The sequence below is a fragment of the Alexandromys fortis genome, unplaced genomic scaffold (genome assembly GCF_014885135.2).
Source record: "Alexandromys fortis isolate MF-2015 unplaced genomic scaffold, M_Fortis_MF-2015_v1.1 scaffold_36, whole genome shotgun sequence".
NCBI classification, from domain to species: Eukaryota; Metazoa; Chordata; class Mammalia; order Rodentia; family Cricetidae; genus Alexandromys; species Alexandromys fortis.
In genome coordinates, this window is record NW_026067915.1 from 2,874,826 (window position 1) to 2,888,413 (window position 13,588).

At 45.7% G+C, this 13,588-nt stretch overlaps 1 protein-coding gene across 1 annotated transcript in view; it reads right to left on the reverse strand.

The window, feature by feature from the left end:
• Ephb1 (EPH receptor B1) overlaps positions 1-13,588 on the reverse strand; it is a 431,506-nt gene that overhangs the window by 55,777 nt on the left and 362,141 nt on the right. The window contains exon 11 of the mRNA XM_050139404.1: positions 1,683-1,930. Coding sequence (XP_049995361.1) covers positions 1,683-1,930 — 248 coding nt within the window. The remainder of the gene's footprint in view (positions 1-1,682; positions 1,931-13,588) is intronic.

The following is a 13,588-nucleotide window of genomic DNA, read 5'->3' on the forward strand; positions in this document are numbered from 1 at the left end:
ATCATTTGGGTCTTGGGTGAAGAGTCATAAGGCATTAGAGCTGTACTCTTCTATTGCACAGGCCCAGTCTTCACAGTGGGCCTGGCCAGAGCACTCAACCAATCAATGTTACAGTGTCAACAATGGTCCTTTGATCAACCACAGTTGCTGACTGGGTGTGGGGACACACATAGCCTGTTCACACAAAGTTCTCACTCAGAAGGCTCTGGCCAGTCTTTGATTCTGCTCCTAGACTCTCTGCTCCCAGACTTGATGTGGGACTCCCCTCTGTATGCTGTGAATACCATTGGTTAATAAAGAAACTGTCTTGGGCCTGTGTAGGGCAGAATAGAGGTAGGCAGGGAAAACTAAACTGAATGCTGGGAGAAAGAGAGCAGAGTCAGAGAGATACCATATTGCCACTACCAGAGACAGACTCACTGGAACTTTGCTGTTAGGCCATGAGCCTCTTGGTAAATATAACATAATAGAAATAGGTTAATTTAAGATGTAAGAGCTAGTCAATAAGAAGATAGAGCTAACAGGCCAAGTAGTGGTTTAATTAATACAGTCTCTGTGTGGTTATTTTGGGGCTGAGCAGCTGGGAACAAACAAGTGTCCTCGAACAACACAGACTCACTAGATGTTCCCCCCGAGCCTCTTGGTCAGGCCTGATTCCTGGTCTACATTTGGCTACCGTCCACTCTCCAAATGCCTCTGTGATCTCCTTCAAGAAAGCAGATCCTTCATGGATTTCTCCACCAGAAGGCATTCATGTACCTCCACTTCTGCTGCATTTGGTCTGGAGTCACAGAATTCTGTACAGATGCCAGGAAAGACTTTTGGCTGCCTGTGGTAGCCTTTCAAATGCCTCTTTAGACAGCAGGGGGATCAGGGATTTTTCTAGAAAATGGCAACCCATTTTCTTTCTGACTAGCCAACTGAAGAGAACTGGCTAGGAGGCTGACGATGCTGGTGAAAGGTAGCCACTAGCATCTGCATGAGCCACACTAGGCCATGAAGTCTCTGAGAGTCTCTTTAGACTCAGTAACTCATGAAAATACCAATGACCTCTCTTTACTTCCACCATTTTACTCAACCTATAAACGTTTATTGAGGCCCGCCCTCACCAACACCCTCCCTCTAAGAAGACCTCAGATTCTGCTTCTCTCTTCTTTAAAAATATTTTTTTAATCTGAAATTCTGAAATACACTTAATTAGAATGCAATCACATCACTCCTCCCGTTCCCTTTTCTCCCTCTAGCTCCTGCATCCACGGTTCAGGGAACCTCGTGAAAGAATGGATGGACAGAAAGATTATATGAGCCAGGATGTCAGGAAGTCTGCTCTGAGACTGACCCTTAGAAATGTGAGGGCATAAACAAGACCCAAGCAACAATAGTGTCCAGAGACCTGCTAATGAGAGAGAGGGAAAACCTCATGGTGGGAAAGTCTGGTTCCTACACCAAGAACTACAGACTAATAATGGCTGCTGAGAGAGGGCGGATTAGCCTCTCCCAGGTGTGAGTCATTTTTTCCTTTCCAGAACAAATCTCTGCTAACTTTGCCAAGGTCAATACCTGCCTACACGTGACCAGCCAGTCCTGAAGGCAGACTATCCTTAACACGGACACTTCTCCCCAGGACCTTTGCTCTGCATCTGACAGTATTAACATCACCCATGCCCCTCTGTGGCTCTTACCCTGAGGAAAGAATCCAAAGCACCATTCTCCATGAACTCCGTGATGATCATGACAGGCCGACTCTTGGTGACGACACCTTCCAGGCGAATGATGTTGGGATGGTCAAACTGGCCCATGATGCTCGCCTCGCTCAGAAAGTCCCGACGCTGTTTCTCTGAGTACCCAGCCTTCAGGGTCTTGATGGCCACATAGATTTCCCTCTTGCCTGGCAGTTTCAAACGACCCTTGTACACCTCTCCGAACTCCCCTGAAACAGCAAGCGTGCAATTAGGCTCCTCATCCTTCTCAATCTGTGGAACCACAAGGGGAGGCATCTTACCAAGAACAATGGTGCTCAAGGTAGGATTGTGATTAGAGAGAAGAAATGGAAATTGGATTCGTCTCTATGCGACTGTGATGTCTAGGCTGTAATCAGTTCATAGGGAATGCAGAAGGAATACTAAAGTACACCCCATGGGCCAGTTCTTAGAAATAGTTTGAGTAGCCGAAGTGGAATTTCACAACATATCAAAGTTTGACTTTTGTCTCACACTTAACGTGTGCGTGTGTGTGTGTGTGTATCCCAGATGAAAACTTGAAAAGAAATGGTCAGATTGCTTTGGCAGAATCGTGGTTCATTTTCAGCAGAGTTGGTGTACAAATGTCTAGGCGATGGAGGGTGTGTAAGTACTGTGGTTGATGCTCCCACACTGAACACATGGGTGGCTACTATGTCCTCCAGAAAGCAGGCCCTTTCAGTTTCAAGTTAGGAAACAAGCCGGTTTATCCACGAAAGACAAAAAGGGAAGGAAGCAGGACTGGGCAGCGAGAGCCCCAGGTCACAGCAAACCATACCTTGAGCAGACCTGACAAAGGCTCAGCCAACCAAACAGACACATCCGTCACCCCAGTCTCCCCACCAGGCTCATGGCTGGGGGCTGCTTAGAGGAGCCGGGTCTCTGCAGGAAAGCAGGAGCAGACCCAGGGAGTGTTGCAGCCTGAAGCCTGGCAGCTGAACAGTAAGGCATTTCCCCACGTAGGCACAGGCTGAACACCTCTTTGGGTGTGCCATAGGATTTCGATGTCTTCTTCTTCTTCTTTTTTTTTTTTTTGTTCCAGTAAAATCGCTAAGAGCAAAAACAATTTTGATGACACCATTTCCTAGCTGTCTGAAAGAAGAAGGTCTTGCCTAATGCGCTTTCAAAAGTTATTTGATGGTTTCACTTGGTTTTGTGACTTCTACTTCTTTCCTGGAGAGTAGTTAAGTGTCTCCTTGCAAGGGCTTCAGTGAAATGCATGTCACAGGCCTGTCAGGAGAAACAGGGGCTTCTGTTGGGCAAACTTTCTTTTTTTTTTACTTTAAGCTTCTAAAAGAAAAATGATAACGCAAACTGTGAACAATCAGATAAACTCCCGGCCACATTGAAAAGACGCGTTAACAGGCTCCTGCGCTTTAGTCCGGTGCTGGTGCTCCTTTTGCTTTCTGCGACAGAAAGCACAGGAAGAAAGCTACGCGAAGGGACTTTTATGCAAAACTGCCCTGAATTCTCCTGGACATGACACAATATGGGGCTATGGGAGAAGCCGGCATAGGCACTATTAGGAAGATTTCGTCCTAGACCTAATACTGAGATGGCTATCATTTGGAGCATTTAGCTTTGACATTGAATCATGTGCGGCTTTGGTGAATTGCTTGAGGTCGGACTGAAACTCTCTCAGATTTGGAGCTTGCACACCCGCTGGAGAACCTGGTGCGTGCCTGGAATGCCAACGAAAGCCAGCGTGTTGTATGCATTGTTATTTGCTTGGCCTTTGCCTCATCCACACTCTGACCGTCAACTACAAGGATTTTAGCACTGCTTCATCCCAAAGAAACCTAAGCAGTGATGCTTAACACCGTAGGTAAAGGCATGCTTGTCGGGGCAAGGACAGCTCAGGTGGTGAAGTGCCTGCAGCTCAAGGAGAAGGATCTCAGCTCAGATCACCTGATTCTTAGATAAAGAAGCCTGCCATGGTGGCACCTGCCTGTAGGAGTGCCGGGGAGGTGGAGACCGGAGGATTTCCTAGGACTCACTGGCCAGCTCTTCTTGTTGAATTGGTGAGGTTCAGGTTCACTGCCTCAAAATGTAAGGGACAGTGATCAAGAAAGCTATCCAGTGTCGCTGGGCGGTGGTGGCGCATGCCTTTATTCCCAGCACTTGGGAGGCAGAGTCAGGCGGATCTCTGTGAGTTCGAGGCCAGCCTGGTCTACAAGATCTAGTTCCAGGAGAGGTTCCAAAGCTATAGAGAAACCCTGTCTCAAAAAATCAAGAGAAAAAAAAAAAAGAAGAAAGCAAGCTATCCAGCATCAACCTCTGATCTCCACATGTACACACACAGGTGAATAAACATACCAACACACATACATGTGTGCCCACCCGCCTCTACTCATACATAAGAAAGCTTGCACAGCAGTTGATGAACACTGAATGACGGTGTCCAGGAATGGTTGGAAACCACCACACCCATCCCAGGGAATGCCTAGAAATACTGAAAGTCATAGGTGAGTGATATCCGTTGACTCTGAGAAAATGCTCACATGATGTTAAGTGAAGGAAAGGAGGGAAGCGAGCGACAGAACATCATTGGCTGTGTGTGCCCACGTGGGACAATGTGTCCCACCAGCATAAGAGGAAAATTACGAAAAGTACATATCGAATGTAATTTTAACATCAAATTATTTTTAAAAAATGGTTATATGAGAAGGATGGAGATAGGACATGGGAGTGGAGATTAGTAAACTTGGTTTAGATAATTTTATGTTGAGTTGCTATAATAAGCATAACTTGAGTAGTGAAAATGCAAAAAAAAATTAAATTCAAATACTAAACAGGGACCTGTCACATATATGTGTTTCTATATATGTATATGTGTCTGCATATATATGTGTACATATATAACATGCACATATATAGTAGAAATCAGCCTTCTGGTAACCTAATATTTAGCAACTATGTATATAAATAGTGTGTTTGATAAATAAGCTAACTGAATACTATTAGTTAGTATTTCTTCTTGCTGCCATAATGAGTTCAGTTTCCTTTAGGAGAAAGGTATAGCTGAAAGTTTAGGGGGAGGGTACGCAACCATTCCCTCTGGGTGAAGAGAGCCCACAAATATTTATTTATTGGCCAGCTGCTATGGCATACTTCATTCCATTCAATCACCATGACATTTCTAAAAGTAAAATGTCCACTTTATTAATGAGCAAATTAGCAAGGAGACACCCAAAGTCTGTTCCCAAAGCAGACAGCCGAAAGTCAGTCAGGGATCTGGCCACTTCCCCTCCATTTCTTACCATTTGCAATTGGATGCAAAGTTACAATTCAGAGAGCATCCTGCCTAGCTTACAGCTTCGAGCCATTCTGTACTATGCAGTGACAATCTTGGCAAGTCAGTCTCCAGGCGAGAGCACGGACGCAGAGTTTCTTCTTTGTCTCCTTTCCTCTCTCCTTCTGACCTCCCCTCACTTTCTTCCTTTCTGAGGCATGGTCTGCAGTCCAAGCCATCTTTAAACTGGCAGCAATCCTCCTGCCTTGGTGATGGAGATGGGTCTTGTAATAATAAAGAAACTGCCTCGGCCCTCATAGGACAGAAAATTAGGTAGGCGGAGTAGACAGAAGAGAATGCTGGGAAAAAGAAGCTAAGTAAAGAAGTCACCATGATACTCCCACTCCAGACAGACGCAGGTTAAGATCCTCTCTGGTAAGCCAGCTCATGGGCTACACAGAATATTAGAAATGGGTTAGAACAATATGTAAGAGCTAGCCAATAAGAAACTGGACCTAGCCGGGCCAGGCAGTGTTTGAAAGAATACAGTTTCCGTGTAATTATTTCTGGGTATAAACTAGCCATGCGGGCGGCCGGGTGCCGGGGACGCAGCCCTGCCGCTCCTATTTCAACACCTTGGCTTTCTGAGTGCTGGTATTACAGACATGTGCTATCGCCCAATTCAGAATAATTCCAGAAGCGGATGCCATCCACCCAAGACTCTTGCCTGGGACTTCGGCAGAACCATAATATTGATCAGTCTGTGTGTGTAGTTTGGGAAAATGTACTAGATTAACATGATGTGCCCCCAACCATACACATAAACACCCCAGCTGAGAAATGCTGCTCTGTGTTAGCTGTCCCTGCCATTAGAGCACAAAGACTTGGGTATCGTTGGAGATTCTGAGTAGCCGACCTGGGTGCAGCCTGAAATTTATGCATTTAAAAGCTGACTATGGGATTGGCAGCTCCTGGCGGAAAATGAAAATATAGTACTTCTTGCCCCCAAATTCTGAAGGATTTCAAGATGGAGACTGGAGAGTATACAACTGAAATGGAGACCTTTCTGATCATGGGTCCACGCCTACTGAACTGTCCACATTCCTTGCTGCCCTTGCTCCTGTTTCTCGGGTGCAGGTGTGGCCAAGGCTGAGAACTGTGTTTTCACCCCCAGCATCCTGTAAACAGATTAGCAGACTGCCCAAAGCCCAGGACTCTCAGACGTCTTTTGACTCCGCTGAGCTTATATGCTGGCTGCCTCACACTGCACATGGCCAGGAACGTAGTGAAGGGTTTACTGATGTGAGAGGAAAGAAAGAAGAAGGGAGTAGTAACAAACCAGGACAGCATGCTGTTGAGAAGCTGTCTCCCTCGGGACATCGTAGATGAGATTACTTCTCTGACTGACAAACGTTACTTCACCGTTTGATCTTTACGGCTAACCTGTCTTCAAGTCGGTGTTTCTAAGACTGGAGCTTCAGATTATATCTTCTGTGGGGTCGCATCTCATTCTTTGAAAGTTAGAAAATAAAAGTGGGCTTTCTTTGGGTAGGGTGAGGTGGGTGTAGTTTCTGGTGACTTTAGTGCTCAGAAATCTCTTCTGCGGTGAAATAAAGTGTGGGGATTCGGGAAAATTAGAGATTTTTAATAGTCTCTGAGCCAGGAGGCTTTCAAAGAACAACTGCATAGCAAGTTATTGAGTATCAAGGCATCCCTCGGAGATTAAGTGGCGCTACAGTGCAAGGGGGCAGGTCCGGGAGAGAGCTTCACGTCTACTCCAGCCTGCAAGCTGGTCAATGGACTTTGGCTCGGCCCTTACATCTCTGGGACTCATCACTACATAAGAGGATGCAGCAGAAGGCTGCCTTCCTTTCCTACCTGGGACTTGAGAGAGGGGTCATTATGGATAACAAAGGGGAGGAGTCATAAGTCTCTATGGCCTTGCAGGACTTACGGGTGCTGTGGAAGGTATCTTTGCCAGGAAGCTGGCATGGAGGATATCCCCAGCCAACTCTAGCATGGTCAAATCTAGGGTCTCTGGCCATTCAGCATTTCTATGGCTTCAGGGGGAAGTATGAGCCCATTGCCATATTGCTATTAGTAATGACAAGGAAAACACAGTACTTGTGTCATTGTGATCTAAGAAGGTGCTATCCCGCGTGTATTCTTTAACTTCTCTACCAACTTTAGTTTGGATACCAACTTCACAAACTACCTTGCCTGAGAGTCATGGTATGCAGAAGCCAGGGGAACACAGGCTGTGAATAGACTGGACTGCACAGTGAGACTCAGTCACAAAAATAAACAAGCGAGCAAGCAGAGCAAGCGGCAGATAGCACTCATCCTTACTTCTGCTCTCTGATGATTTCCTGCAATTAGAACAGAACTTGATGGTGTCTTGTTGTGTGAAGATCTGAAATCTTAAGGATTTCCTTGTTGTATGTGTTCCTCATCAGAATCACACTTTTTTTTCCATTTCTTAATAAAAACATCTCAACACACTAAGGTGCGAATAAGAACTGGTTCAGCCAGAGAGTGATGGCGGTTGGTGATATGGTGAAGATTCTTACCTACTATAGGTACAGGCAGCCTCATTTGGGTCTGGGTAGACTTTGATCAGCATGCATCTCTGCAACTGACCTGGGTCCTCTCCCGTAGCCTCTCATCTATTTGCTCGGGGCTCAGCTCCAACATTCAGACAGTACAGAGGCCAAGGGCACTCAGCGCGTCTTGTCTAGCATCTGCATCTGGAACTTGTTAGGAAATACGGATTCCCAGATCCCAGCAGATCCACTAAATCAGAGGCATAGTGGGTGGGACCTAGAATCTGGATGCTGGCTCATTTCCAAGTGGTTCTGATGCCTGACTCTCCTCTGAGAGGCACTTTCCTCAGGGCTGTCGGTGCGTGCCTCCTAGCTGCCTCCTCTGACAGTCCCGCCTGACAGCTCTGGGAATTATTCCTTACAAGCTGCGGCCTTGCCAATGCCTCTTTCCTGCCTTCCTCGACAAACTGAGGACGAGAGAAACGGTGTTTCGGCACCATTAAATACCTCAACTATTATATATCAAATCAGAAGGGAAGACTTTCCAATTTTTGGAAATGAAACATTCAACCTGCCAGCAGGTGCTTCCAGAAGCGGCGATTGGCTGTATGCAGAAGGAATCTACACCCACAATTGCACCCCCGTTTTTAGCAGCATTCTGAAGTCTCAAACTGCCTTGGGGGGAAAATGGAAAGCAGAAAGTCTAGTTATTAATTCAGGCATACCCTCGATATGGAACTTTTAAAGAATAAATTTAAGCTAGGTTCGAAAGAATGGTTTCAACACAATAGCCTGGACAAGATAAGTAGGTTATGACTAAACGCAAGAGTGATGAGGGCTATGATGGCATGCATCTCACCACCTCCTGGCCACGCACAGAGGACAGACATTACTAATTGAGCACACTCATCATTATCCTTTTGGCAGAGTTCCTCTGTTATCCATTACCTAGGCTGCTATAGTAAGTACATGAGATGGACTGGCTTCACGGTCACAGTGTTTACAGAAAGCTCAGAGCAAAATGAACTTCTCCTTTTCCACAACTCTTTGCGGTTGTTAGACGACAGCATGCTTCTGTATCGCATGTGTTTAATATATGCGTACATGCATGGGATTACATATGTATACATAGTGATCTTATTTTCATAATTAAACATATATAAGTATAAATTTTAAAATGTTTGGGGCCTCACTGACCTTTCCTCAGGACACACTTAGAATGAGAACAGAGACAAGATGAGTGTGGAGTGTGTTCTATGAAGCGTGTTCTTTTTCCAGTGACCATAGGGCAGTCTTTACAGTATTACCACGTGGGATAATGAATTGGAAGGCAGTATTGTAATTCTTAGCAAAAAGGCCTCGCTACTGCAACTGCTAGGCAGAGTGTACCAGCAGAAGCAATGACTGTGTATTTAGTTGTTCTTTTCCACGGCAATGAAAGTGGCAGCGAGTGCAGGGGTTTCATTTACCAGCTCTGGATCGGCTGCATCTGGGTTTAAATCGTAGCTGCATCATTAACTCAAGGGCAGCACAGCCAGGAGCAAGCTAGCCCCTGCATGTTGATTTCCTCACCAGCTTAAAAGACCCATACACACGTAAACGTCAGCTCTGACTCACAGGCTATTACAAGGATTAAATGCACAGTACTTGTGAAATACACAGAGCAGTGCCAGGCACACGGCACATGTTAGAATGTACTGCACACTTTAATCATGTTTCCTAGAGACATCACCTTGGGTTCTTCTTCTAGAACCCTTCCTGCTACCCTCATGTTGCCCATCTTCACTCTAAATGATGCCAAGAGTGTCAGGTTAGCAAGGAACCTTTCTCTGCAGAAATTCATCCAAAGATAACAACCCCACATAGTGAGCACACATCTATCTGTATACAGCATCCATTCCCTTACCCGGTCCCCCCTGGAAAACAGCCTTATTGTACCTAGTCATCTATGGTGGAAGGACTGGATTCGTAGCTACTAGAGATGTACATTTACTCACTAAAACACAGTCAGCATGCTCTCCCGGATAACACCTCTAATGACATCCTTACCTACAATTTCATGCACTTAACAGCCATATGCTTGGGATACTACACAGTTGCACAGGGCACAAACTCAACACCGGAGTGCTTTTCATTCTGTAATAACATATATGGTAGCCCTGACTGATTCTCCTGAGAAATCCAGCTGATCAAAACTAAACAAAGAGCTGAAAGCGACCAATGAGATGACTCCTATGGTAACCATAAGCTGATAATCTCCATCAAGACCAGAGTGGTATGCTGCCTTCTCGGCAGAGACCTCAGTTGATCCCACTGTCCACATGAGGAAGGGGATGGATTGGCTTTCCCTCACTCCAGTGAGCGACCTTCAGAGTGCCAAATACTCCCTGTCCTTATTCCATCTCTCTAGTCTCTCTCTTCATTCCTTCAAGCTCTGTCTAGCTCTCAAAATTATTACCCCTGCCACATGTTTTCCTCCACTCTCATCAGCACATCTGACAAACATTTTGTTGAAGAACAAAGTTCCACACACTAGGTCAGGTACCAGATTGATAAAAGCACATGAGCCCTGCCCTCTAATAGAACTGTGAGCCCCATGAGGAAAGGTAAACTTAAAGCAAGTAACTATGTATTAATTACATATTAATCTTCTTGAGCGGTGTCATGCCAGGCTCTTCAATGATTATTTTTCATTCTTTTGCTCAACATCCTAAACAACGTTAGATGATACTTCGAAGTTAATACAGTTTGTCTGTCTCATAGTTTCCAGATTTTACTCCACTGACCTTCACTCTACGCATACCCAACACTCCCACACCCTAGGTGCTAGACAGCCCTACTCTGCCTTCTTGGTACTTAACCTGATGCTCCTCATTTCTGGGCCCCACCTCCATGCCAACTGCCCCCATCAACTCCAGTGGCTAAACCTCATAGTAGAACCATTTGCTACACTATACTCCAGCTTGTCAATGCCCTCTCCCATCCCAGCCATCATCCCAGAATCAGTCTCCCAGAACCTCTTCCCACATCTGGTCAAATCAGACAACTGGTCTCCAGGCTTCAGAAGGCTGGCCCACTCTTTCCCATCATCTCCTTCCCATCAGACCTACAACGGTTACAACGGTCCACTCTCTGAACACCATCCTATCGCTCAACCTGCTCAGGATCCCGGTTTTCCCTTGGGGAAAACCTGCACTACAGTTCTTTCATCACTAAGTCAGCTTGACTCTCCAAACTAACCCACAAGAACGCTTCCCAGCAGCTTTGTCCTTCTCTGCTCTTACTCCATCTAATTGGATTTGTCCTCAGTGGTCATTCAGGTCTCTATTCCCTGAGTCCTCCCTGACAGCAAGTCTCTGCTCCTGTCTCCAAGGCTGTATCCTCCCAATGGTCCTCCCCTCATTTCTCATTCTCATTTTTCTTTGCATGGAGCATGGCACTATGTTTTGTGCTAACCAATGCTTTCCCGTGGCAGAGATTGTTAAACATTGAGTACACTTCCCAGCATCTACTACAGTTTAATAATGAATGTTTTTTTTTTTTCTGAACACTAAAATTAACGTCTCCTGCAACAAGCACAGCCTTCGCTGCTTCCATATTTGGTAGTCAAAGGCCTCAGTAACCTCTTTAAAACAGCCTTGTGCCATCTCTGAGGTGGCGTTCCTTGTACACTCTAGAGATGTAGGGTGGTATGTGTGTGTCTTAGTCAGGGTCTCTATTGCTGTGAAGACACACAATGACTATGGCAACTCTTATAAAGAAAACATTTAGTTGGGGCAGGCTTATAGTTTCAGAGGTTCCGTCCATTATTATCATGACTGGGAGCATGGTGGCATGCAGGCAGATTTTGTGCCGGAGCTGAGAGTGCTATATCGTGCAGGCCCCAGGAATTCAATCAACTGGGCAGTATTCCAAGCATAGGAAACCCCCAAAGCCTACCCCCACAGTGACACACTCCCTCCAATAAGACCATACCAACTCCAACAAAACCACACCTCCTAATAGAGACACTCCCTATGAGACTATGGCAGCCAACTACATTCAAACTACCACAGTGTGCAACTACTAGCTCTCTCAAAATCAAGAACCAAGGAGAAACATTTCATGGCTCACAGTGTTTGCCTGTAAATATACCTCTAAAAATCAATGCTGAACACCAATGGTAGTGCACATGGCTGGGAAGAGGCACACAAGTTGGCCGGTGTGAGCTAGTGCAGGCTTACTCCAGCACGCCTGAACTGGAACATAATGTCTATTTTCCTCCTTGTATTGTGTGGCATTCCTTTTCTGCCACTGCCTTTCTCTCCCCCTTCCTAATGCTGTGGCCCTTTAACAGAATTCCTCATGTTGTGTTGACCCCAACCATACAATTATTTTTGTTGCTACTTTATAACTGCAACCTTGCTACTGTTATGAATCATAATGCAGATATCTGTGTTTTAGTGTGGCCTTATGTGACTCCTGACCCCAAGAGGGTTGAGACCCACAGGTTGAGAACCACTGCCCTAATGCATTTCTAAAAAACCTAATTTTTTTTTCAATTAGTTTTCAGCCTTGAAGGTTATTTCTTTTGTGGAGTTGTTGTGGCTTAAATATAAACTGCCCCCATATATTAATTTACTTGAATACTTGTTACCAGCTGGCTGCTGCTTTAAGAAGTTAGGGGTGAGGGGCTGCAGAAAGGGCTTAATGGTTAATAGCACTTACAAAGTCCCAGTACCCACATGGTGGCTCAGAGTCATCCACAGGTCTACTTCTAGGGGATCTGATGCCCTCTTCTGACTTCTGTGGGCACCAAGCATGGCCATGGTCCCCATTCTTTCAGGAAAAATACTCCCATGCATCCTAGAAGTAATTCATTTTGAAAAGGGGGACAAAAAGGTTGTGGCCTTGCTGGAGGAGTGGCTCTCTAGGGACAAGTAGTGAAGTTGGCTTCCCAGCTGCTCTTCGCATCCTGACCAGGCGCTGCAGGCTCCTGCTGCCATTCCTCCATGACGCACTGTATCCCTTCTTAAACCATAAGCCAAAATAAACTCTTCTGACCTTAAGGGCTTCTTGTCAAGTATCTGGTCACAAGAAGAAAAGCAAGGAATACAGGAGCCCTTCTGATCCTTCAGGACTCTCAGCCCACGGAACTACACACATGCTGCAAGGCCTCCCAGTGCTTCCTCTGTGCCTGCACTAAGATGGTCGGAAAGAGATGACTGTGACCACTTCCCTGACTTCCGGCCAAGTAGGTCAGCCTTCAGAGCAGAGGGGCCATTATTCTTCTTAGGAAATCCTCTTCAGAGTACAGAAAGTATCCATTGAAAGCTTTTGATGGAAGAAGACAAAGAGAGAAGGGAGGGAAGAAAGGAGGAGAGGAAGAAGGAAGGAAAGAAGGGAGGAGGGAAGAAAGGGAGAGGGGGGAAGATTGGATGACTATTGATTTTTCCTTTGTGGCTCTTGCTTTTGTTCTTGATACTTTTTTCCATATTGCAAACCAGTTTTCTCTTTCTGCACCAATTCTACTGCGTGGCTAAGAGAAACATATGTCAATTATATTGTGTAATTGTTACTTTTTCCTTCTTGTTTGGCAACCAAGCTCTTTATTAGCTAAAAGGAAAGCCAGTCTCAGTGAGGCAGGGTATGGGGGAAGGGAATGTAGAGTATCTTGCGTTGAAATTGTATCCAGTTGCTAAATGTGAGTTAATACCCACAGGGATCAGTTCTGGGATGGCTCCGAATCACAAGGAGATGGGACTTGGTAGAGGCTGGTCAGCAGGGACAGACACAATTCTTAATGGGATGCTGCTGAACATCACATAATTTGTTAAATGAATCTCTCGTAATACCATGCAAGCCGCACCAAAAACACTGACTCTCCTCTGAGCCGAATGCACAAACACAGCAGCACTGGCAAACGGCGGAAGGTGAAGGATAGAGCGGGGCCATCAGTTGTCCCTTTATGGGCATCCGGCAGTTGGTGAGCTCACCCCAAATTGTAGCTCCTTGGCAGGATCATAAAGCGAAAAGGCTCTTTACTCGTCCCCTGACAAAGGCAGGAGGGATGTTGATGTGTGCTGTCTGGGATG